This window comes from Asterias rubens, chromosome 8 (assembly GCF_902459465.1).
Source record: "Asterias rubens chromosome 8, eAstRub1.3, whole genome shotgun sequence".
Lineage (NCBI taxonomy): Eukaryota > Metazoa > Echinodermata > Asteroidea > Forcipulatida > Asteriidae > Asterias > Asterias rubens.
In genome coordinates this window covers 9,295,212-9,322,472 of record NC_047069.1, presented here as the reverse complement: position 1 = coordinate 9,322,472, position 27,261 = coordinate 9,295,212, and the positions used below count along the sequence as shown (strand labels likewise).

At 39.7% G+C, this 27,261-nt stretch overlaps 1 protein-coding gene across 8 annotated transcripts in view; it reads right to left on the bottom strand.

Annotated features, from left to right (window-relative positions):
• Nucleotides 1-27,261, bottom strand: part of LOC117293291 (E3 ubiquitin-protein ligase MYCBP2-like) — a 119,027-nt gene that overhangs the window by 68,035 nt on the left and 23,731 nt on the right. For all 8 annotated transcript variants that reach the window (XR_004519415.1, XR_004519416.1, XR_004519412.1 and 5 more), the window contains exons 3-24: nucleotides 24,488-24,718; nucleotides 23,499-23,652; nucleotides 21,242-21,444; nucleotides 20,482-20,620; nucleotides 19,471-19,580; nucleotides 16,703-16,892; nucleotides 16,059-16,126; nucleotides 15,189-15,342; nucleotides 14,294-14,370; nucleotides 12,592-12,796; nucleotides 11,490-11,657; nucleotides 10,639-10,923; nucleotides 10,092-10,278; nucleotides 8,827-9,107; nucleotides 8,225-8,353; nucleotides 7,069-7,150; nucleotides 4,917-5,031; nucleotides 4,320-4,539; nucleotides 2,852-3,002; nucleotides 1,618-1,910; nucleotides 701-828; nucleotides 195-286 (exon numbers count right to left, since the gene is read on the bottom strand). Coding sequence is in view for 3 of the 8 variants with exons in the window: in XM_033775534.1 (XP_033631425.1) it covers nucleotides 195-286; nucleotides 701-828; nucleotides 1,618-1,910; nucleotides 2,852-3,002; nucleotides 4,320-4,539; nucleotides 4,917-5,031; nucleotides 7,069-7,150; nucleotides 8,225-8,353; nucleotides 8,827-9,107; nucleotides 10,092-10,278; nucleotides 10,639-10,923; nucleotides 11,490-11,657; nucleotides 12,592-12,796; nucleotides 14,294-14,370; nucleotides 15,189-15,342; nucleotides 16,059-16,126; nucleotides 16,703-16,892; nucleotides 19,471-19,580; nucleotides 20,482-20,620; nucleotides 21,242-21,444; nucleotides 23,499-23,652; nucleotides 24,488-24,718 (3,662 nt within the window). In the remaining 5 variants the exon portion in view is untranslated. The remainder of the gene's footprint in view (nucleotides 1-194; nucleotides 287-700; nucleotides 829-1,617; nucleotides 1,911-2,851; nucleotides 3,003-4,319; nucleotides 4,540-4,916; nucleotides 5,032-7,068; nucleotides 7,151-8,224; nucleotides 8,354-8,826; nucleotides 9,108-10,091; nucleotides 10,279-10,638; nucleotides 10,924-11,489; nucleotides 11,658-12,591; nucleotides 12,797-14,293; nucleotides 14,371-15,188; nucleotides 15,343-16,058; nucleotides 16,127-16,702; nucleotides 16,893-19,470; nucleotides 19,581-20,481; nucleotides 20,621-21,241; nucleotides 21,445-23,498; nucleotides 23,653-24,487; nucleotides 24,719-27,261) is intronic.

Sequence of the window (27,261 nt, the reverse complement as noted above, 5' to 3'; positions counted from 1 at the left end):
CTATGCATTTGTGTGTGTGTGTATTGATTTAACCTGTTTATTGTTAATTTCAATTTTCTTAACTTTGTAAACTTGAATGTATTAACCTTTTAGTTGTTTTTTGATTCAAATAAAACAAAATAAACCAAAATAATAATTAAAATTTAATTTGATTTTTGCCTTCCTCTTTAAGAACAATTGTATCCCTTTCTTACCGTGCTCCACACTCAAAGGTGATATCATCACTCTCTGCTAGTGGGTCTCCATCAGGCTCGTACTCTGATGCCTTGGTGCCTAGCTCATACAGCTGTACAGAGCAAAGAATCAACACATACCATTAGACTACCTCATATTACAAATAAAGGTAGGGTCATAGACTGGTACTTACTCAACAAAATTATGAATTTATATACTTACTGAGAACACTGCAGCTGTTGATAGTATAAACTATTTACACAGTGCTAAATAAATGGGTCTTACATGTACATGTATAATGCAAACATAGCTCTAACTACATGTTACTGTTTCAAAAATAAATGATAACATAAATCGGCTGTTGCATACTGCTTACCAACCAAATGGACATATGGTACAAATGCAAAACACACTTAATATCCTGACAATTCGACCCTAGTAGAGTCTTTCCCAAAGTCTAAAACTTTGATGAACTGGTTTTTGTGATAAAGCACTTATAAGAACTGTGTAATATTATTGGTCTTACCTTAATCTTAGCGTTGTATTCACCTCGTCCACCAAACAGTCCCAGACCACCGAGTACAACATCCGTGTCTACGCTGAACCTAAGAGCTTCAACAGAATGACCTGAATAACCCCAGCCTCCACCATAACCTGAGGGAGGAATCAAACAAAATCATTATAAGTCCTTAATCTTTGTTCCCTATTAGTGCTTCATCTAGCAAGATGTCCGGCAGCCCATTGTATGACCTAGAAAAGATTTTAGAGGGCTTTGGCTGGCCAGCTGGATGCCTTTGGATGGCCAACCGGCAGGACGGCTGCCAGCCAAATTCCAGAGAATGTCCAAGTCAGTCTGAAACACCAATATTTAGCAAAAGTACAAAAAAGAAAAAAGACACACATCAAGGAAAATTACCAACTTGTCCGCACAATGCAATACTACAGTACATGTACATGTATCTAGAACCTTGTGGTCTTGTTCCTCTACTTGTTGAACAGTTACAACTGCACTTTCCTAATATGCACCATACCGCTGTTAGGACTTTCTATGCACGGCTAAATCATGCAGAACGCTTAAGAAACATTTCTTGTTAACAGCATCTCACAATCTGCCTGAAAATTTGGTTTCATTATTTGTCCTGCCTGGAGATTGCAGGCCTGGAATTTTGCAAAGGGCACTTCTACTGGAAAGTCTTTAAGACCGCATGAAACTTTTGGAGGGCACCAAGGCTAAGAACATGGGCAACAGAGGGCCATGTAATTCAAGGCTTGAGATTGCCTGGAACTGGCTGTCAGTAAACTCTCCCTTAGGCCGTGTCCGAAACGGCGACTTCGGCTACAGTTACGGCTAGATCGCGCGCGTCTGCCTATTCTTCAACACTGGTAGACGCGCTGATCTAGACGTAGCTGTAGCCGAAGTCGTCGTTTCGGACACGGCCTTACCTTCAAATCTGTTGACAGCATTGAAGTCCTCCTTGGTATACACCTTGGTGATGCACTGCTTTTCAGTCTGTGCCGCTGTGACAGTCAACTGGGCCTCCTGTGAGGCTGTCAACGTATCCAGACATGCCAGCATGTGAAGGGCACAGTGAGAGCGAGAGACCAGTATAGATGGGGTAGAAGGGAGGGCTAGCTCGGGGGTCAGGACTGAGGCGGTGGAGGGTAGGGTGGGGATCGGACGCACGCAGGGCTTGATGACACTGTGGCAGGTGATTGTGCCAGTGGATGGCTGGAAGCTAATAACAAGAAAAACAGAAAACAGAAATTGAAAAGTAGAATCATAAGTTCTTAATGCAAGATCTTGCTAGATATCATTAAGAGAAAGGGTTTGCTTCAGGTTATGTCACAAAATACCTTGGTTTTATGGTTTGAACATATCTCTGCATATCTCTGCATATGGGTTCGCCCCAGTTGATTGGCTGCATATTGCGCCACAGCACCTTGTAAACCATTACATGGTGCTATGTAAAAGGAGAATGTCTCAAAATTCAAACATAGTCCCACATACCATGCAGGAGAATACCGGCATTGTTAATTTTGGTTTCACCCATATACAACGATGTGTGTAAGCACTGTAAACTCAGCACTTTCCAGAGCTCTGTGAAAAAAAATCACAGGCGTATTACTCAGGTGGGATTCGAACCCACGACCTTTGCAATTCTAGATAGCAGTGTCTTACCAACTAGACCACCGAGATTGCCTGGTAGCTAGAGGCAGTTTGAATCCTATATTTCAGCACATTATGATTATGATTATTAAAGACAGTGGACACTATTGGTAATTGTCAAAGACTAGCCTTCACAGTTGGTGTATCTCAACATATGCATAAAATAACAAACCTGTGAAAATTTGAGTTCAATCGGTCGTCGAAGTTGCAAGATAATAATGAAAGAAAAAAACACCCTTGTCACACGAAGTTGTGTGCGTTTAGATGGTTGATTTCGATACCTCAAGTTCTAAATCTGAGGTCTCAAAATCAAATTTGTGGAAAACTTCTTCTTTCTCGAAAACTATGGCACTTCAGAGGGAGCCGTTTCTCACAATGTTTTATGCCATCAACCTCTCCCCATTACTCGTCACCAAGAAAGGTTTTGTGATAATAATTATTTTGAGTTAGTACCAATAGTGTCCACTGCCTTTAAAGAGGACAGATATACCAGGGGGGATTTTAACTTACCACCACAGTACATTATACAGTGGATCCAGACAGACACTTGAGTCGCCAAAGTTGAAAGATGATTCTTGCTCGCTGTAGCTATTGCACGTGCCGTCCACTCTACTCAGCATTAGGCACTTCACACCTGTCAGGCCGTTACGTGGGACTACACCTGCAACAAGAATTAGAGAAGTTGAAATGGTAATAATAAGATTAATAATAATAACTGTAATTATAAAGCGCCAAATTGTCAAAGGATACAAGGCGCTGAAGAATGAAGGAAAACAAGACAGTACAAAGACGCTGTCAACCAGCTACAAACTCGGGGAAAAGGTGGGTCTTAAGAGCCTCTTTGAAGGCTGGGACAATATTTTCTGTTGTATGCCATGTTTCATTAAAGGCACTGGACATAAACACATCAACAAAAGTAAGTCCCCCCCTAAACAATTCGCCATAACATCGTAAGGTAAAACATTTTACCAATGCAACTAATTAAGAAATAACTCTATGACATGTTTCCTAAGTGTTGTGTGAAAATGAAAGATGTCCGTGAATTCATGGCTGAATGAGCTCAAATGGAAGACAAAAACTGCCATTCTCAAAAGTCACAAAGATTGCGTTGTGTTGTTCACCGATCACAATGAGACGAGAAGTTGCCTTACGTCCATACTGTGGACCCATGTCAGACGCTATCTGATAGAGAGAATGGACACTACATCACAACATTTTTTTAAAACCTGGAAGCATACAAGAACAGTAGGATTGTGGCTACAAATAATACCGTTATACCATGATGAACTATTACAAAACAATGAAATGTGCAACTACGATCTTTAGAATGTCTGGAGGGGAACGAAAACCACCACAGAGGCTCCAGTGATGATTTCAGAAACCCCCATGGTTAATGTAGGAAGTAAAGCCGTATGACCATGACACTAAGCCGTCACCAAGAAGATGTTTAGAACACCAAGCTGGCTTAGTTATCACAACTTCCATCAAATAATAATAACACCTGATCAAGCTGTTGCTACAAATAATATTGTAATACCACGATACAGAGAAACTGGAATGACTATTATTACAAAGCAAAAATCAATGACTGAATTCTTTCTCCCAGAGAAACTGGAATGACTGTTAAACATCTATTCCATCACAATAGATTGTGAATCACTTTATTACGCTGTGTCAATAAATAATATTGTTATACCATGGCTGTCTGAATGTAAACAGAACGCAGGTGCAGTGATTGTTTTCATTGGCCCTAGACATTTAGTGAAGACAGGTATACACCAGAAGATTCGAGTGTGGTGCACCCATAATATTGATACCGATGACGATGAATTAGACCAAGTCCGAAACGGAGACTTCTGCTACAGCTACGGCTAGATTCTTCAACACTGGCAGACGCGCTGATCTAGCCGTAACTGTAGCCGACGTCGCCGTTTCGGACACGACCTTACCAAGAAACCAACAGGCACCACTGACTTACCAATGACACTCTGGTTTGCAAAGACCAGTGAGTTCTCCAACATCCTTGGGTTGATCAATGCCTCATCTACCTTAATGAAGGTCTGATCCCCACTAGCTCCTATCCACGTAGCCTTACGCCCATACTGGGGACCCATATCGGGCACGGGACCCGGCCTGGAGTGGGACACTGCCCCTTGGGCATTGGACTCCTCCAGGATGGCCCGGCAAAGCTGACCCTTCTGGTGTTGGGAAAGAAAAGTGATGGGAAAGATTTCTAAAAAGGCATATTATTTAATCCTTTTGAAAAAGTAGGAAAGAAATTTTTTGACCACTAAGGTTGATCCTCTACAAATGAACTAGTAATGAAAGTGCAAAGAGCACTCTCTGATGACTTTTTGAGGTTAACATTTTTATGATTGCTGACTCTTCCTTTATGAATTCCAGTACATCCAGTATTTGTGCTCTGGGCCCAATTTCATGTACAATATGTGAATGGTATCCTGCATATTTTGCTAAGCAGCAAAATGTTCAAGCAATATTTCTGCTTTAGCAGCTCTATGAAATTGGGCCCTGGATTCTACTTGTTTTTAGACTACAGTAAAACAAGATTCTGTACCTGGAAGTTTCCACATGTGTATACATTCCCTGATGAACCAAGCAGGACAGTGTGATTACTACCAGCAGCTACCTGGGTGACAGCTTCAGGTACCTGTAGCTGCACTGGGGCGGTCCTGGTAATCAAGATCGAACAAGAGGAATTACACAACATAAACCATGCTTAAAAGCACTGAACACTATTGGTTATTGTCAAAGACCAGTATTCTCACTTCACTTGGTGTATCCCAACATATGCATAAAATAACAAATCTGTGAAATTTAGACTCATTTGGTCATTGAAAGATCAAGAGAATAATGAAAGAAAAAACACCCTTGTTACACAAACTTGATGCCTAATAAAAGGCTTCAGGCCTGAAGTCTTTTAATATTTGATTGAGAAATTTACCTCTTTCTCAAAAACTCAAAAACTATGTCACTTCTGAGGGAGCCGTTTCTCAAAATGTTTTAATAAAACATTGAAATAAAAGGCTTCAGGCCTGAAGTATTTTAATATCCGAGTGAGAAATTGACCCCTTTCTCAAAAACTCAAAAACTATGTCATAGAGGGAGCCATTACTCAAAATGTTTTATACTATCAACAGCTCTCCATTGCTTGATACCAAGTAAGTTTTTATGCTGACAATTGTTTTGAGTTATTACCAATAGTGTCAAAAACCTTTAATAAACAATGTAAGCTTGGGGAAAGTCATAATAGAAACTGGTAGCATAAAACTGGAAGCAAAAAAGATGTAGGATTATGGCTACAAATTATATTGTTATACCACGATGCACTAGAGCAGAACAATATAATGTGTAACTAAGATCTTAAGAATGTCTGGAGGGGAACGAAAACCACCACAGAGGCTCCAGCGATGATTTCAGAAACCCCCATGGTTAATGTAGGAAGTAAAGCCGTATGATCGCGACACTAAGCCGTCACCAAGAAGATGTTTAGAACACCAAGCTGGCTTAGTTATCACAACTTCCATCAAATAATAACACTACTCAGATCTAAAACACTTCATCACGCTGTGGCTATAAATATTATTGATAAACCACGGTAAAAGATTGTAAATTCTTACTGGTAGAGAGAACCTATAACGTATTGTGCTACAAACATGACAAAGACACATGTACATGTACATGGCCTAGGGGCACGTAAGTGATGTACCACATGGGGCCTTACACAATCAATCAGGCATGCAACTGCCCGTTGAAAAAAAAGAGGAAAATTTGCAAAGGCACAACGCAAGTGCGGAGCGAGGCAGCCGAAACTCCACGGGACATGATACCCACAATGGTACCCTAGAAAATGTTGAGGTTTATTGTGCTCTAAGGTGCAGTGTTAGCATGTACTAGGCTTATTTTACATGATTGTAGTTGTACACTGTTGTTGACAGGCATATATTAGGCTAACAAACAAAAATCCGAAGAAAAAACATCAATGCCTGATCAATACATACCTAAAATCCATGAACAAAATAAACTGATTACAATTTAACTGCCGAGAGTCGTGCACTTTTATCAACCATTGTGAAACATGGCTAAGACAACAGCAATTTAAACTTCCCAAAACGGAAAATGCAATGTTTTTTTTTACAGATTCTCCTATTTTATTAAACAGCTTCTTGAGCGGATGGGTTTCAACGGAAATGGTATTTTAACTTGTTTGTAATGTACTTGTTCACCATTTAAATGTAATTTTGATATGTGTACACTTCTGAATTTTTTAGCGGCTATACAAATTCGAGCTCCCAACTGAGACGTTTTGAGAGTGATTAAATAATGGAGCTGTTCGCAAACCTCTGAGAAAAGCGCTGGATAAGGGTATTCGAAATGATCTTTTTTTTACACAATTAAAATCTTTTATAATCATATGACTCGATTTCCTTATTCATTGAAAACATTTGATATGAAATTTAGCAAAGTTCACGACTTGACATTTTTGTTCAAGCAGGTCTGTAATACTTTAAAAAATTAAAATAGTGTGAAGAGTCCAACTCTTGGCCTTGAATTGAGGAATAAAAAAGTGGTGCGGTCTTAGACCACAGTTTGCATGTACAGACATGCAGGGGAGTTGGCCATGTGATCAATTCAAAAATGAATTTCCTGGGTTAATCAGGGGGTGGGGGTTTGGGGGGGGGGGGGGGGGGTTATGGGGGTGACTTTACCTGCTTCCAGAATCTCCCTGGCCCAGCTGACCATGGTTACCCAGACCAAAGCCATACACCTCACCATTCTTCAATAGTACCACTGCAAAATAACCAAACAGTAGAAAACCCATCATTAATCACGATTGACCTTGTACATGTCAGTGTATGTAGGAATCCAAGATTATATTTGATTAGACTTTTCCCATTGACAAATGCATGTTCCATTCACGCATGCAAACGGACCCTACTGGTTGCCAAAAGCAATGGAAATGTGCTCTAAGCAGACGTACAACTGGTCTGCGTCCTGCAGCCATTAGCCACATACAAAACAGCAACATATTTACTCATTACGCTAACACACGCCATGTGAAATTTATCAGTGATACAGAAAGGACTCCTGAACACAATTTATCTGTGTGGGATGGGTAAACAAGCAAAAGTCTGAGATTTATTGAGAATTTTGTAAGTTTGGGTTTTTGGTCCAAAATAAAAAAGATCTATGATGCCGGCATCACAAAATCTTTAGATTTTGAGTAAAATATATTTTGGTGATTTTATGGTTTCAAATGATTCAGAAAGGACTACTGAAGACATTTCATCTGTGTGGAAGGGGTAAACAAGCAAAAGTTTGAGATTTACTGAGAATTTTCAGATTTCGGGTCAAAACATTTTGGGTGATTTTATGGTTTCATAAGATACAGAAATGAAGGCTGAAGACATCTTGTCAGTGTGGGATGGGTAAACAAGCAAAAGTTTGAGATTTACTGAGAATTTTTGTAAGTTTGGGTTTTTGGTCCAAAATAAAAAAAGATCTGTGATGTCGGCATCACACAATTTTCAGATTTCGGGTCAAAATTTTGGGGGTGATTTTATGGTTTATGATACAGAAAGGACTACTGAAGACATTTTATCGGTGTGGAATGGTTAAACAAGCAAAAGTTTGAGATTTACTGAGAATTTTCAGATTTCGGGTCAAAACATTTTTGGTGATTTTATGGTTTCATAGGATACAGAACAGACTACTATAAAAGACATTTGATCGGTGAGGAATGGGTAAATAAGCCAAAATTTGAGATTTATTGAGAATTTTGCACCTTAAAAAAATGCCACAATACCAACACTGGGAATCCAAGACAAATAATATTGTACCCGTTTTCATAATGTGCCTTCATACCTGAATGGTGCAAGCCACAAGCTACCTGGGTTGCAGCTGATGGGAGTGTAATAGGCCCTGCTGGATGCATCACATGCTGGCTGTTGTCTCTCTCTAACTCACGATCATCACCGCTGGTGCTACCCTCATCTGATGGACAAAAATTCACCATTGAATTAAACTGTAGTGAGTTTGTCAGGTGCACATCAATTAAGACTATCCTAATCATCATGTTTATTGGTGCAGAACGCAGTAACAGAAAGCTACAGAACGGGCTCTGTTAGCCTACTCTCCATTCTCCCCTCAACCAGCGAGGTTCATAATCTATAACTCTTGTTACACACATACTTCTCTTGTTAATTACCCAGGGCTGTGATAGGCTGTTTGATAAAAAAGTTGAACTATTAGCGGAAAGCGTAACAGCTTGCGAGTTTGAAAGCTTGCGGGTACGAAGCCTGCCAATGTACATTTATCTTTGGTTTTTAAAGCCCTACTCTGCAATCTGGGGTATTCCATATGGTTTTATCTCAATTTTTTAAATATATATATATATATTTTTTTTTTTTGGTGGGGGGGGGGTGGGAGTTTCCGGTTTAAAACGGAAAAATCACATCCCTGATTACCTTTTCCTTTGTCCTGTTTCATGATAAACCCTAGTCGTCGATGCTTCCCGTCTTGCTGCTTGTTCATCCCGTACCGTAGCTGTGCCAGCAGCTTGTGTTGTAAGATGTTACCGTGCTGAACTAGCGCCCCGAAGAAGTTACCCCCGTCGGGTACTGCCCCGGGTATGGCAGCTTGAAGAGCGCCCCCTTGGCCACGACGGTGCTCTTGCGACTCACCAGCGCATACTTTACAGCAGCCACATTTGGTACAGCCCGAGTCACCAGAGCCACAACCACAAACCCTGTAAAGGAAAATTAATAATCAATGACAATAATTCTTATTCATAAAAACCTTGGACAGTTTATCCTTTCTAATTGTCCAAGAAGAGATTCTTTTTAAACTTGCAATGAAAACAAGTGATTAAACATTAACTTGCCTTATTGAGTCAAACAAGGGTGCTGTCAGATGATTGGACAGAGCATGCAAACTTCATGACCCTATTCAATTTTGGAGGTTACATTTCAGGCTTGCATAAGTTTGAAACTTGTGTGCAATTTTTTGATACTTAAGCATGAGAGATCGATTCAAAGCAGAATTGAGTAAATAGCAACATGGTCTCTAATTTTATTTAACGTTATTTTTTCAGCGTCTTGTTGCATTTGGTATGATGCGGGTGCAAGTTTTGTCTGAAGGTTAAATTAATACATAACAATAATAATAATAATAATAATAATAATAATAATAATAATAATAATAATAATAATAATAATAATAATAATAATAATAATAATAATAATAATAATAATAATAATAATAATAATAGTAATAATAATAATAATAATAATAATAATAATAATAATAATAATAATAACAATAATAATAATAATAGTAATAATAATAATAATAATAATAATAATAATAATAATAATAATAATAATAATAATAATAATAATAATAATAATAATAATAATAATAATAATAATAATAATAATAATAATAATAACGAGGTCTTATAGAGCGCACAAATCTACAAAAGTGCTCAGGGCGCTATTGCAGAGAAACTTCAAACAAAGAACAGATGTTGAGCATGTCATGGATGTAAGCAGGTGCTTGCCCATTTAGAGATTTGAAGACAATGAGCAAGAGTTTATAGATGATTCTAGAAGATACTGGGAGCCAGTGAAGATCTAAAAGAACAGGTTTGATATGAGAGTATTTTGTTGTTAAGGTGACCACACAAGCAGAAGTGTTTTGCATGCGTTGATATAGATGAAACATTTCTCACATTCCGGGATTCCTGCCTGGCTGGTAGGTATTGACGCATGCATCACCGTATCCCGTACACAGTCCACACAACGAACAGATCTTGCACTGATCCGCCTTCCATTCATGATCACACTGCTCATCATCTCTCTCATCTTCTTCTGCATCATCTTCAGCACCAGGAGCAAGAATGTCTGCTACTGCTTCACCTAAGATGGTTAAGAAAGAAAAATTCCAGTTATCATCAGTGAAAACGTCAACATTCCATTTATTAACGGTGGAGGTAGAAGGTAACAATTTACATCTTAGATACTTCTAGCAAATCTATCTTATCTTATGGATTTTACACATGAGATCACTTCCAGTGATTGTAGGCCAGTTAGAATTCAGTAAATAGCAGCAGTTACCGCAAACAATTTAATGTGTACATAATTGCTTTGGGGATAACAGATTTATTTTTAATTCCCCAACACTCAGAAAGAATTTTTTTTTCACATGTTCTGTATGTTGGGGAAAACAATATAAAAAGAATATTGAGCAACTAGCATGATAGCTCCTCTGTTACTTGCCTTCTGTGACGAGTCTCCCCATGAACTGCGCAACCGCTGATTCACCGCCCTGTGGCTGTACACCATTACCGCATACATCGTCCGGACTCACAGCCTCCTTCCCAGAGATGTTTGCGTTCTTACCGTCCTTCCCAGTGCCCTGCCCAAGCGAGGGGCCCCTGCCACACTGCCCCTTGTTGTTGATGCCCATGGTGTAGACGATGCCGTTATTGGTCAGGATGCAGGTGTGTGCCTTGCCGAGGGCAACCCCTGTTACCCTCACATTCTTCAGATCAGTTAACAAACCTATAGAGATGTTTCAAGGAGTTTACGGAATAAGTAACATTGTAACACTAAACAGACATGCAACGTTCTAATTGCAAAAAAAAGACGAAATGGCCGATTACACTTAACTTTTGTACAGTGTTTTTCAGTTTCCTATGGCACTGTTTTGAAAAGATAAAGGGGAAATCTTATTCTTGATAATTAATAAATTTCAAAGGCAAAGAGCTGTTTGTCCATAATTTGTCCTTGTTTTTTATTTCCATTTTGAGGCCAAGATGGTTTTGTTTCTGTTGCTGCTTGGGGCTGGAGATGAAGCGAGGACTTCCGATGTATGGGAAGATGAATAAGACAGTCCAGAAGTTTCAGATAATATGTCGAATGACCTGGATTTCTTTCTTTTTTCTCTGCCGAGAATATGGGGCTTATGTTCACTGTGAATCATCCAAACATTTGGCAATATTCGACAGCCGATTATCGGCAGCGGCATTCTGGAACTCTCAGACTTAACTTCCCCATCATAATATTTCAACAGTAGTCCAAACAGAATTGTGGTTGTCATTGAATGACATGATTGGATCTTTTCTCACCTGTGCTGTTGTCAGCATTGTGGGTGTCCTTGCCAAACACATACAACTCTCCATCCTTCGTGACTACCGCTGTACTGCCGTTATTACACGCTATGTATACTGCACATTTCCCATCCATCTTCAACATCTTCTTGGGTTTGGAGGGTTTGAGTTGACGGCGACCCTTCACTGAAAACAGAAAAATGGAACAACAAAAATTTGTCACAATTTATTACGCTCCATGCATAAATCTTTTTCTAACAAAACTAAAATCTGGGTTTATTTGCTCAGCAAATAGATGAGAATAACAGCTTTCGAATGATACATACATGTGGCATGTCGTGGCCGAGCTGTGCCCAATTTCATAGCGCTGCTTAGCGGCCGATTTTGTGCTTACTGTGCAATTTCTATTTCATAGTGCTGCTAACCGTAAGCACAAGAAAAGGCATGCTAACCTTCCGGTGCTTACCGCACGAAAATAGATGACGTCACAATGTAAATCCACGGTAAATACGCAATATGGCCACCCAATTTTTCTGCTAACCTGTGAAATACGCTAAGGCTTAAGCAAATTGTTCTGCTACAGTAAGCACGCAAATTTGCTTACCGTTAAGCAGCGCTATGAAATTGGGCCCTGGTAAGAGTACCGGACTCTGGTGTTTCTGATGGGCAGGGTGTGGGTACGAGTCCCTGTCATGACACTTAGATGGGACTTAAAGCCACGGAGCCTGCGTGTTGTGTAATGCAGGTAAAAGAACTCAGTGCACTTATCATAAAGAGCAGGGGGTTGGCCTCGGTGTTCCTGGTTTGAGTGGCTGCATATTGCGCCACAGCACCTTGTAAATGGTACTATAAAGGAAAAAGGTATCATACCTCAAATCGTAGCTCCACATAACTTGCAGGAAAAAGACTGAATGTTTGGAGCACCCCAAGCGTCACCGAGTGACGGACTTAAACACCGTATAAAAAGCCACTATTATAGTTATTATTATGATGTAGATGTAGAAAGGGCCTATCAGGGGAAGTATTTCTTAACATCACTATTATTGGGGCCGTGGTCCGCTTTAAAATTGGAGCCCTGCAGAGCTTAACAAAAATGATAATGCCAAATTCTAATGCATACCCTGGTCACCATCTTCCCCTTTCCTGGCCGTCCCTGCAAAGTAAACACTTCCATCATCCCCAAGTAAGGCAGCATGGTATCCATCGTGTCCAACGCTGCATTGCACAATCTTAGGCGACTTCGTGATAGGGAGCTCCGACCACTTGGTGGTAGTTTGAGCACTCTGTTTAATGCCCAGACTCTGTGCTTTCCCTGCAAACAGCATCTAGGGGTGGGGGAGAATTGTATTATAAATCATGATAAATTCTGGTAATGAAGCCCCATTAGCCTGACAGTACGGCAGATAGGTGATAGGATTGTGCTTTTAATGATACACAGTCAGAGTATGTCATGAGCATAGAGCTATATATATTGACTAGAGCGCTAACATCCTGTTATACACGCACTAAGGTTTTGAAGCCGTGTGGGCGCATCCATGTTTATGTACAAACCAATGCAAAAGCTTGAAATTTTGTATGGGATTTGTACGGCTATTTGCATGATAGTGCGTTTGTTCTTTTTTATGTGTCATCGAAGCAAAAAAATGCAGCAAATGTGAACGCACAATCTACTGCTCAGCGTCACAAACTGCGAGCGTCATGTGCGTCATGTTTAAAAGGCGCATATTTTTTTTTAGTACGTCAATCAAGTCGAAGTTACAGTTTTCGTAGCGTGGACGTACGCGATTGGGCAGTCGCGTACGTAAGCGCACACGACGAATATTTAAAAAAATCGCTGCAATGTGTGTTCTCTTAAAAATTGAAATCGTTCCGAATTCATGCAACACATCAAACATGTCTGCACCTAGGGTGGCTTCAAAACGCAGAGCAAGTTAGCGCTCTAGGCAATATATATAGCTCTATGGTCATGAGAGAGATATTTTGCCTGAAGTCTTTTAATATTTGAGTGAGAAATGTCCTCTTTCTCAAACACTATGTTACTTCAGAGGGAGCCATATTTCACAATGTTTTATACTATCAACAGCTATCCAGTGCTCGCTACCAAGTAACTTTTTATGCCAACATTTATTTTGAGTAATTATCAATAGTGTCTAGTGCCTTTATTGGATGTTTTATAGCTTTGCATCGGGGATAAAGAATTTCTTGGAAAACGAACTCAGGAAGCACTCAGTATACTCAGTATACAGTGTTTTAAGCACGTCATTGTAAGGGTGTTAACAAATTATACACAGTATGAGTGTACTTAAACAGCTACCCTACCTGAGCGGAATGTTTTCAACAGAAATGGTATTTTTACTTGTTTATAATGCACTTGTTCACCATTTTAATGTAATTTTGATATGTGTACACTTCTGAACTTTTCGTAATTATCGAGTAAAAAATCAGGCCCCTACCTAAAGGTTTTTTGAAAAACTAAAAACACTTCTGCCATTGAGAGCGGGCGTCAAAGGACAATGCCGCTGACGTCATTTGTGGGAGTTTGCTTTGTTATACATCCACGCTGCAACAAAGCGGCTTTATCTACTTATGACGTTTTTAGAGTGATTACGTAACAGGGCTTTTCGCAAATCTCGCAGAAAAGCTCTGGACAAGGGCATACAAAATGATTTTTTTTTTACCCAATTGAAACCTATTTATAATCATATGACTCGATTTCCTTATTCATCGAAAACATTTTAAGTGGAATTCAGCAAAGTTCACGACTTGACATTTTCGTTCAAGCAGGTCTTTAATTGCCATTATCTGTTAAAGCTCCTGCTTACCTTTCCAGAGACAGTCCGGATGAGAGTGAATTCTTTACCAGCTGCTATATACATGCATTCATCGCTTACTCCAGTTTCTACACAGTCAAAACATACAGAAATTACCACATTGTATCAATGGAATGAACAGAGCTTGGCCTACTTTCATTAAGACAGTAAGCACAAAAAAACTTGCTAAGCACAGGAATATAGTGCTTAACAGAAATGGGTTACCAGCCAAAATCACAGGAGTTTACATTGTTGTGACTCGTGTCCCACTCATTTTTTGCTTAACAAAGAAATTTGTCATGCAGTATTTTCTGCTCAACAGCTTCATGGAATTGGGCCAAGGTTACCCTGTGAGACAGTACCATGAAACCCTTTAGAGACCATGTAGATAAGAAGGGTTTGAAACTTTGCATGGTGCAAATAAGAGTTGGTTTCAACTCAACTCAAGAGTTGAAACCAACGGTTCTTTTCAGAACCACCCCAACTCATTTAGAGATAGTCATTACATAGTGTTACTGCAAACCTTTGCATACATGTAGATAGATAAACGGTCTATTCACAATAATCCTCGGCATAAAAACTGATTTATAGTATCATGATGAAAGAGCAGGGAGGCTTCAAGACGCTTCGGTAACTAGATACATGTAGTTAAATGGTCTATTGACAATAGTCATCATATCAATACCATTACTATCCCCAACACCCGCATCGATCAATTATATTCAACTTCCTTTTGACTGACTTAATAACTCCATTCAGTGATAACAAACAAAATGATTTAATTTTACTTAAAATGTTTACTTGTATTGCCTGAAAGAAAAGACATACAATCCTTTGAATTCTTTTAAAGAATCTACTTATCTTTGCCCAGAAGCAACAAACAAATGATATTTTTGTCAATACTTACCAATTTCTTGTTTCTCGGTGTTGGACTCTTTTCCATTGCCATTCATTGAAGGGCCGTAAGCGAGTAATGATTTTCTGGCAAGTTTCACTGGGAGTTCTCCAATCTTAGACATCGGTGAACTTTGAGGGTTGAAACTCTGAACTACAAAGGAATCCTAGAATGACAAATCATAACAATAATAATACTGGGTTCTTATACTATGAGTTATCAAACCAGAGCGAGTGGAATGCCAAAAAATATAGCACTTCTGCGTATCATATCAATATCGGATAGCAGGTGATAACGGATTTGTCTTCAAGCACACTTCAAGCAACGCATGTGACGATCAGCATTTGGCGCAAACGCGCCACTTTTGAATCAACAATAACTTGTTATATAAGCTGTAGGCCTACGTCTTGTGTAAAGCTCACAGAAGCCCAATACGCGTAGTTAGAATACACAATACGCAGGGTGTGATGTGGGTCATGCAATATGTTTATAATACACTCATGTTGCTATGGATCCACCAATTAGAATCAAGGACTCAAGCCTGCTCGAAGACAAAGCATTTTATCAAACCTCTCTGGGCTTATGAAAGCGTTTATTGTTGTTTTACAACAGGATATTAAAGGGAAAGTACATGTTAGGTAATCACTCTTAAATTTAATGGCAATAACAACTTTTAGTGTGAGGCCTTCAGCAGCTTTCGATATCGCGTTTAACAAAAGCATTTTACTTTTAAGTAATTTAGTTAGGTAAAAAGGTCAGTTTTAATGCCCCATTGCCATGCAAATGCGCCTTTAACTTCTTGGGCCTCTTAGTCATGGGTGATGTCTTTCATATGGTATCACTTAAAGCCATTACTGTGTATTCCACCCTTAAGGGACTTACATCATTTAACGCTGATACACATCCAAAGTTTTCACCGTCGCTGAAGAGTAGAGATGCAGAGGTGCTCCCTAAAGAGAAACAAATTAAATCAGGATGAATCTTGGATTGATACATTTGATGATAACAATAATAATAATAATAATAATAATAATAATAATAATAATAATAATAATAATAACAACTCTTATATAGCGCATTTCACAATAACCGTATCAATGCACTTTACATTAGTGCCCTGGTCATTTTGATCTATATTTATTTTCGTTTTACCCTTACACCAATATGTGTAAGCACTGTACACCCCCCCCCCCCCTCCCCCCCCCCCCCCCCCCGAGTTCTGTGGAAAAAAAACACAGGCATGTACATGTAACTCAGATGGGATGCGAACCCACGACCTTTGCAATTCTAGAGCAGTGTCTTCCGAACTAGACCACCAAGATTGCCCGTAGCTAGAGGTAGTTTGAATCCTTTATTTTCGCAGCGGGTACCACAACGCTTTATTCAAATCAAAATAGTTCGCTGCATGCTTCAGGTATTTTTTCCCTCCTTCACAATGAAGTCCATAACCACTGCAACAGTTTGTCCATCTTACAACTGCACTAGGCTAATAAATGATGGATAAATCATTGATAAAGCAGACGTACCGGTGGCAGGAATGTCAACTGATCCAGTCTCCACCAGGGTCTCTGTGTTGACTGTGACCACCGTGTTGACTGATGATGACGACCCACTGAGATCAAATGTGGTTGGTTTGTAAAGAAGCTGCCCCCTCGCTACCCCAAGCCAACCTCGCTCATGAAGATGAAAATCTCTGTTGACCGCATAGATGTGACCCTTCAATAAAAACGGAGCAAACTTGTATAAAACCAACAAAAACTTTCAAGTTATCTTGATCTGGGGAAACATGTACTTAACAAGTACATTTGGCATGTTTTGAGGAAATCAGACAGAACTGGGCATACATTAGTAGCTTTCAAGTAAACAAGTAGACAAATTTGGTTTTGATGCTTAAACTGTACATGCTCTCATTTAATAATAACCAAATAACCAATTCTTATATAGCGCATTTCACAATAACCGTATCAATGCGCTTTACATTAGTGCCCTGGTCATAGGGCCAATAACATCACTTTTTAATGTTTCTCAGCTCCCTTGGGAGTATACAACCTGGGCAACAGTTTATATCGCTCCAAAGGCTTTTTCATTCACAATATCAACCTCTACCCTCGCAGGTACTAATTTATACCTCTGGGTGAAGAGAAGCAATTTTAGTAAAGAATCTGGCTCAAGGACACAAGTGTCACGACCGGGATTCGAACCCACACTCCGGTGAATTATCACCAGAACTTGAGTTCGATGCTCTTAACCACTCGACCATGACACTCTACACTCTAACAATTTCCTCCGGTATTGTTTAATAAACTTGAACAGCTGCTTTCATCACAATGTTCACCCATCCACAATCTGCAAGCAGAGACTGTTCTCAGAACTGACAGGTACATGTATCTGTTCTAGTAACAATTTGTCATCGAGTGAGATTTTAAAAACTTTTTCCCAAAACGTGCATCCTGCGTAAAACCCCCAGGGATATAAAATTTCAATCATCATTGGAAATTTGTTACACTTTAACCTTCTCCTCGCCCAACTATTTGGACAAAAATAACCGCTACGCTGGTGACTGAATGGTTGTGCCACTTCAAAGGTAGAGTATTGGTAACTGTCAATGTTACATACCAATTTATAACCAAGGTTGTAAAGTTACTAATAAAGTCACATGCTAAAGTTTCAGCAGAATACAGTGCTGCTTGCTGAGAAAACCGAAAAAAACTGTCATGGTATTTTCACAAGAAAAGAGGTAACTTCTCAATCAAATATAAGACTTCAGGCTAGAAGCCTTTTATTAGGCATCTGAAAGCACACAATTTTGTGCAACAATGGTGTTTTTTTTCTGTCATTGTTCCCTTACAACTGTGATGACAAACTAAGTCAAAATGTTCACAAGTTGGTTATTTCATAAATATGTTGTGATACACTAAGTGAGAATACTGGTCTTTGACAATTACCACAGGTGTCCAGTGCCTTTAACCATTGCAACCTTGGCAAAGGAGGTTGAACATCCTTGGCAAAGGAGGTTGAACATCCTTGGCAAAGGAGGTTGAACATCCTTGGCAAAGGAGCTTGAACATCCTTGGCAAAGGAGGTTGAACATCCTTGGCAAAGGAGGTTGAACATCCTTGGCAAAGGAGGTTGAACATCCTTGGCAAAGGAGGTTGAACATCCTTGGCAAAGGAGGTTGAACATGGACAAAACTTTATCTTTATAAAAAATGGCCTTTGTACTCTGATCTTGATCTTGATCCAATTATTGAACAGCTCCTTACTAGGAACAACACTTAATGAGGTCAGGTCAGGAGCGAGGAACTCCTAGTCGCTTTTATGCGCACCTATGAGTATACGCCAAAATCTTGATATGCTTGCATGTGTGATCTTTGCAGCCCTGATACTTCGGCTTTTAAGGGGCACGGCAGTTTTGCCTTGACTTTTTGTAAAAATTTAGGGCACCAAGGCAATTTTCAAAAATTTGGAAGGGCATCACGGCAATCATAAAAAGTTGCGAAGGGCACGACGGCAGTTTGAAAAAAAGTTGTTGCCTGTAAAAAATAGTTCTTCCAATTTTTCCATTTTCTAACTGTTACCCAATAAAAAAAGAAAGCATTCATCTAATTCAACAAAATAAAGAACTACTTACAATACACAATAAATAATTTTTGTTCATACGTAATCCTACTATTGGTCATGCACGTTGTGTAGTTTTTCGTAGAGACGCTAAAATTCCCACGTAACTGCTCCATTTTGACACGATGTTGACAGAATAAATGCATGCGGTGCGCGACGACTATGCTGTACATGATGGTACATCACATGTACCAAGCATGGGGAAAACCACTATCCCAGCATGCACAGACACGTCGAGTCTTTGTCTCAAGGCGTTTAGCGTTGGTTCGCGTAATGTTACCTCTAGAGGGCGTTAAACCTCACGCTATCGCTTTGTTTCGAAACGCCCTCTAGCGTTCGATGTTTCGAGTATTTTTTTGTCGCACGCAAAGAACAACGACTAACGGGCCTGAAATCTGCTGTTGTGCCTTACGTGCGTGAAATTGGGATCTATTTCGTTGCGTGAAATTTACACAGACATCGGGACTTTTTGGCTTATTTTCGAACTTTGACAACGTTGAATATAATTTGTTTTCGGGAGGAAGGGCACGGCGGCAATGATGAGAAAAGGGCCCGGCAATCATTACCGTGAAAAATTGGGTTTTTGAAGGGCATTGCGGCAATCGGTAGGGGCCGTCGTTGCCGTCGTGAAGTATCAGGGCTGTCTTTGCAAGTTGAAATGTTAGTGCCAATCTTACCTTAATCGTACTGGAATATCCAGAGCCAATCTTATACAGGCCAGTGCCAGTATGTATGTAGAGATAAGAACCATCGCTGGCTATTGCACTGTTATTATCACAGCAAGCATCTGCAACAAAGTAGAAAGTTTAAGGAATGCTGTTACTTAAAAGTCATAAACACCTGGAACTGTTGAATTCCTTCTGATTGGTCAAGAGGAGATCACGTGGCCATGTTTAAACATGCAATATAAGTACAATAAGGCCATGTCCGAAACAGCGACTTCGGCTACGGCTACAGCTACAAGTAGATCAGCACCTCTGACAGTGTTGGCAAATAGGCAGACGCGCGAATTCTAGCCATAGCTGTAGCCGAAGTCGTCGTTTCAGACAAGGCCTAAGGAATGTTTAAACATGACCTGAGGAAATTGAGTCAAAAGAGGGAGCTATCCGATGAGTGCATATTGATTAGTTCATATACAATTTGGTAATTGCAAATAATTTAAAAAAACTATCCTGGACGACATTATTTGTACAATGTGGTACAGTTGTCTTTGGCACACAAATACAAGTCCGATTTATGTCTGAAGAGAGCAGTTTGCTTCAACTTCACATCCACATAACAATTCAAACTTGGCATACCAAGCTAGATGCGGAGGCAACAGCAAGGGCGTGACCTTGCCAAGCTATATTAGACTTTCTATAATGCTTCCACCAACATCATCATGTTCCTCATGTACAATAGCAGAAACGCACACCGACTTGTAATCAATAAGTAGCACGCCGGGCTGGTCTTTTTTCAAGCCTTCATTTAGTTTATTTTGACTTGAGTGACATTAAAATGACATCTGTGCGTAATAACCAGCCAACTGGCGGTGTTTGCACAGTATCAAACAGAAGCAGATGAAGCACAAGGAAAGACTGCACTATGAAATAAACACAGACTTTCCCCTTACCTGCCATTGTTACAGCCTTCCTGGAAGAAGTTATTTGAGGCTAAAGAGGGAACCCAAGACATAAAAAGCCACTCACCGATCTCGATTTCCTTGACTTGCCAAGAGTCGAGCTGCGATTGATTAGGGATTCCCGACGTCAGCCAATCAGGAAAGTGGGTTTTGCCAAGGAGTACAGCGAGCACGCTTCGCTGTAGAGCCGACAGGATGGAGGGGACCTGGAGAATTGGGTATTGAATTATGAAGCAAGATGAAATTCCATTACCTGGAAATATTCTCCTTATCAGACAGAATGAAACTGAGACCCGACTGGGTCATCTCTTAACTTCCCCTCTTTGCCAAGTCTACCATAGCTGCATTGCAAATATGCTTGGGTCTTTTTTACAGGAATGTAATCGGCCCATTCATCAGGGCAGTCAATGGAAAGTGCATTTGTAAAATGAACTGTGTAAGAACTAGTTGTTTTTTATTATAAAAAGAATTAGGTACTGAGAAGTTTACTGGGCGACTAGTGCGACTAGTGTCAAAGTCTTGACTATTGATTGCTAAGTCGAGTCGTGACTATTAAACTACTCGGTTTATAACAACAACATAATTTACAAACGAAACACAATCAGACATCAATGACACAATCCTTCAATTCTTTCAGCACGAATTTAACTATATTGCGCCTGTGGCAAACAATATGCCGCTATGCATCTTGGGAATTAAAAATTAGTTGCGACTAGTGTCAAAGTCGCACATATTTGAGGTGGGACTAGTCTAGTAGTAAAAGTCGCCCAGGCTTATAAAGCACGCACAGCCACAAGCGCAACCTCGGCTTTAATGACTTGACTAACCTTGAATGCTTGTTGGGAGAGCCTGCCAGTACCCATAAGGATTGCAGCGATCCCAGAGAGCATCTTGCCTGTATTGCCGCTGGCAATGATGAGACTGAGTAGGCAGGCACAGCTCAAGGAGGAGATGGACAGAGTGCCTGGGGGCTCTTGGCTTTCCAATCTGTGGTCGATCGACAGGTCTAACAGCAACTCAAACAAAGAATCTGGAAGGGAATTGTGCAAAGCTTTGTTTTAAAAAGTAGCGGTGATTTTTTACGAAATGGTTTCAGGAGAAGTGACTCCAACTCTGATGGGAAAAAAATGCACCAAGGCATTATTTTCTGCTTGGTAAAGGGCACCCTATGAAGAAACTGTAAGGAGCATTTCAAGGACACCAAGGCAATGACTAGAGGGCATGGAGGCAAGCGCCTTCATTACCTCCGTGAAGTATCAGGCTTCTTCAAAGGTTTGTTAAAACAAAAATTGACGAAACAGTTTTTAAGGAGAAGTGATTCCAACTGTGATTTAAAAAAAAAATGGTCTTAACATCCAATAAAATAATAAATGTTCCGCAAGCCAAATATATAATAAATGTTCCCTCTGCTCATACTTTTCAATAAGCATAGTCAGAAATTGGGGGGAATGTTTATAAGCCAATTACATCTTACAGGCAAAGTATACCTTTTAGAACCGAAAGCACTCAGCCAGTTTACTGTAAAAGTCTGTGTAATTTTTAATGTTTTTTGCGAACTTATTAAACCACAGTACATGTACTCAAATTACCCCAACCTCCAGCTTCCCCACACCCACCCCTTAAAAAAAAGTTATCACCCAAAGTAGTACATTGCAGATTTTTACACAAAATGAAGTTGAACATGTACATGAAATCTTAACTGTGGTACTTTAAATTTGAACCCCACCCTCATCCCTCACCCCGCCCTTAAAAGGTAAGATATTAACCAAAGCAGCAACTTGCAGAACTTTACACAAATAAATAGAGATCCGGCAACCGGTGTGCTGTAAAGCGCAGACAGACAATTTGGCAAATGGCTTGAAATCTGAATCAGACTTGACCCAGATTTACAAAAATCTTAAGCATTCTTGAACCTAACACCACGTGGGTGTACTAGTGAGTGAACCAGCTGATCGCTGAAGACAAGCGACTTGATTTTCTTCAAAATGTTCTAAATCCACTATAAAGTTTAAAGACACTGGACACCTTGGGTAATTGTCAAGGACCAGTATTCTTACTTGGAGTATCCCAACATATGCATAAAATAACAAATCTTAGAAAATTTTGACTCAAATGGTCATCGAAGTTGCACGAGAATAATGAAAAAACACAATTTTGCACAATTTTGTGTGCCTACAGAAGCCTAATAAAATGCGTCAGCCCTGAAGTCTTTTAATAGTTGAGTGAGAAATTACCTCTTTCTCAAATCCTACGTTACTTCAAAGGGAGCCGTTTCTCACAATGTTTTATACTACATATATCAACAGCTCTACATTGCTCATTACCAAATGAGTCTGTATGCTAACAACTATTTTGAGTAAATACCAAACGGTCCAGTGCCTTTGAGGAGTACAACGCGTTGCGATGCTCATTTAAGGTTAAACAGTGTGCAGGAGTGCGATTGCAAGGTGCTCAGCTTATTTTTGTTTTCAGAGCTTTTATTTCAATAAGCTTTTGATTAAGGAAAAGGTTATCAGGTGAGGAAATTACATTCAAGCCTTTCTTGTTGATTTCCCGCCACACCCCTCTTATTTCTGGATTCTAGCTCAACGTAAATCCCAGTGGCATTATCTCTGCTGACCTTTTTGATTGTGAAAGGGTACAATAAATTAAAGAATAGATGCATGCATTTAGGTTTATTTTCTTTTTTTAATTGAGTGTTTCAAAGAACATTTTCGAGTACGATTTGAAGCTTGTCAATCAGCAGGAAGTAAGCGCCCTAACGTTATATGGATGGCGAGTAATATTTATCTAGGAAGAAACTATAAATAGTAAACTTGCGGGTACAACCATATGTAAATCTTTCAGAGTGTTGGCTCTGAAAAAAGCCGGTGTGGTCTCATTGTTTCAAACAGTATACTCTGCTTGTCTTCTTTTCTCCTGAAGACGATCAGAGTATAATGTTTGAAACATCGAGACCAAACCCTCCCACAAAAGAGATTTAAATATGGTTGTACCCAAAAGGTCACTATTTATTTATAGTTGCTTCTTATTTATCCACACCATGCGAAGCTTTAAACATTACTAAATAATTATCTAAATTACCGATCATATCATCTGGCTCCTTGGCTAGCCCCTCGGGTGTCTGTCCCTGTAGCATATCCAAGAGAGCTTGAAGTGCCCTAGCGCACAATATCGGATGAGAGCTGTGGGTATCTCGGATCAGAACAAACACACTCCGTAATCCAATACCAACCACCTGTGGAATAGATAGAAGAAATATTGGACATAGAGCTTGAATAGCTGAACAAGATCAATATAAATGTAGGTCATGTATCGGGCATTCCTTTAAACATTCTACAGATCTAGGTTTTGCAAATGTAGACTGTGTTTATTTAGAGAGAAATTCAAATCCAAACCAAGAAGTGTACATGTATGTACATGTATCTATTCTAGGGAACTGTTGTAAAAAAAAAAAAAAAGATTCATGAAACACTCCATGAACAAAAAACGGCTTAAGATGAATGCATTTACTTGTAACTTTCGACCACTTCTGCCTAAAGCAGTCTAAAGCCAGATTCATACTTCCTGCGAATGCAAAGCGAATTTTGACGTCACATGGCTGCATTTGCAGCAAATGTTTCGCAGGAGTTGAACACATTTCAGCTGTTGCGAGTTATTCGTTGCATATTTGTGTCAAAATTTGTATCACATTCGCATTTGGAGGAAGTATGCGCAGAGCATTACATGAGCGTAAAATTGAAAGTTTACATTTTCATTTTCTTAGCACATGTGTAGAGAACTTGATCGAAAAGACTTTATGCATTGACGTCACCATGCTGCCATCTCGGAGGTAAATTTATGATGAAACAATAGAAAACTATGTTTACGTGGTAGACAGAATGGGCCAATGAAGAACCTGCTGCTGACCTCTACATGTAGTTGAGGGCGCCCTTCAGCTTTATGAAATTGGGCCCTAAACATTTCTCTTCACAAGTATCTTCAAACTTCATGCCAAGCGTTAAATCCAAGACATTTTTAAGGGCTTCTTGGTTTTATTACCAGAAAGATATCAACAATAACAAAAAAATAACCTTTGGTAACCGGAAAGCGTCTTCCATCTTGCCGATGTCTTCATCTTCGTGTCCCGCCTCGTCGCTCTTACTAGCAGCAGAGTTTGCTCGTATCAGGATAAGCGCCCTCTCCATCATGTCCCTCTCCAGGACGTACTCCCGTACCGTGGCGTAGATGCTGAAGGCAGACGCATTGCCCTGGAGCTCGATGTTGGGTGGCTGGAATCGTACAGAGTCTGGACTAATCTCCTTCTGCAGGGAAATGGAGAAAGACAAACAAATTATTGATTGTTAAGAAGTAGTATAAAGGGTACATGTATTTACCAAACTCAGGCATGTATGCTTCATCTTTGGAAAGGCAAGGGCAACAAGGCACTTTCTCCTTAGTAAAGGGCACCGTAAGACATTTCTTCTAAAAGGATTTCAAGGGCACCAAGGCAATAACCAGGGGGCATGGAGGCAATCGCCTTCGTAGCTTCTGTGAAGTATCAGGCCTGCTCCAACTAATACTTTCTTACATGTACATCTGTGACCTTTTTGGGTGTCAGTGTCCACTTTTGACTCATACTCTAAACTTATCTTACATTTCATGGGACCAATTTAAAAAGCTGGTTTCTGACGAAGTTTTGGAGTTTTATGTTCTTTGAAAAAGTTCTAAGATAACACAGAGTGTTTGCACAAACATTTCCTCTACCAATCTAAATGATCTCTGAAGCTAATGTTTATGTTTACATTGGTTGACTCAGCAAGATCCATAAGTTTGGACGTAATGTTAAGGGTACATGTGGGGTGAAGGCAAATGCCTTCATCATGGTACCGATTTTTGTTACAAACACTAATACAGAGATTCAGGCAACTATCACAAAATGTGCTCCCAGTTTATAAACGATGATAGCCAAGTGCCATTACGGTATAATGGCATTAATGGTAGGATGTAACACATGGCCTAAACTCATCTGCAAGTAATTGGACTTTGTCTATTTTCCCCCAAGCCTCATTTTCATCCCATATACAGTGTGTGTTTAAATTACATTATAAGCATAACAGTCAAAAGCTCATTCTCTGTCTGGTAACCGAACTACAGGCTTAAAGGCTAGTGATATGTCACCACATGTGGACGTATAAATGTCACCTCTGACTCACTGCGTCCGCTCTTCTGTCATACTGATCTTATCACGGCCATACTGACCGAAACTACCTGGTTACATAGACGTAATATTCCCCATCTCCACTATCTATTAATAACCAATAGATCTTCACCAGGGCCTAAATTCATAGAGCTGCTGCTTCAAGCAGAAAATGTAGCTAAGTACAACACAAATTTAGCTTTCCCGAGTAAGGTTAACAGCCAAACTACCATGTAATGCCTACAATTTGTTACTGGTATCCTGCTCATTTCTGCTTATCAGGAAATTGTTAATCAATATTTTTTGCTTAAGCAGCTCTATGAAATTGACCCCTGGTGTCGGGTGTTTTTCTTCTTTTCTTAAGCCCATGGTTTAGTGTTGCAGGACTTTTCTCACCCAACGTCCATCTGATCCTTTCGAAGTCAAATACAAGTTTTGAGCGCTAAACTTATCTCTTTTGATTGTTTCACTTTTGACACAAATCCATAGTCTGTACATGGAATGAAAATGGGCATTATTTTTAAATTTCAAGCTCGCCCCAAACAAGCCGTAAAGCCACTCTTGGTTATGGGCTACAAGAAGAAAAATTAGTGGAAAGACCTCGGGAGCTGAAGGTATGAATACGCCTCTCTTAATATTAAATGCATGAGGTACGTCACAATGCTAACCAAAAACGAGGCGATGGGCTCAGCCACTGCAAGTGATGGGAAACGTGCGCCCACAGCCTAATTTTGGGTAGGAATTATGACGTCATGCATTTGTATTAAGAGAGGCATATTGATATTCCTCTTAAAACAGTTGGAATAGCTCCTTGTTCTACATCTCAGCAGATCAAGAGTGCATGGGTGAGAAGAAGCAGAAACTCTGGATTCATGCTCAAAAACTCTGATAGGTGGAACTAGGTCAGACACACTGGTGGCATATTTACCAAGAAAATATTTAAGTAGGATTTGAAACTTTGCATGGTGGAAATACGATATAGAAAGGTTTGCGGTAACACCATGTAATGACTATCTCTAATGAGTTGGGGGTGGTTCTGAAAAGAACCGTTGGTTTATCTGTAAGAAGAACAGAGGCAGGCTATAATGTAGGTCTACAGCGGGAAAGAGGTTGGAACGTTGATCCCAACACTTCACCAACAAGGAAGAAATAGACCAAATCTTGTGAATAAGGCCAGCTTATACTATACATTGTACATGTACAAGCCCAGCAGACAGATCTTTAATCCACTACAATACTGTACATCAACTCTTTGTGGAAGAATGTTGGTGCAAAACTCAACCAGCACTATGCATGAACAATTATAGCATGAGTGAATGAAAAAACACAAATTAATTTTCTTATGTTAAGTACTGAAAGCTGATTTTAAATATTTAAATAACCACTCAAAAATTGTTTGTGAGGTATGTTATGTACCCTCACTTTAGAAAAAATAATCACATTGAAGATGATGTCCCAGTGCAAATAATACTTTTATGATAATGAGTTCACTAAACCATGAAGATTGACAGCATTGTCATCTAATCCATGTTTGCATCCACACCTGTAAAAGCTGGACATTTGTACAGCTATTTGCATACTAGTGCGATTATTCTTTTCTATGCGTCATCGAATGACATTTTCTTTTAGGGTTAATGCACAGTTTGTTAATGTAAGTACGAGACTGTG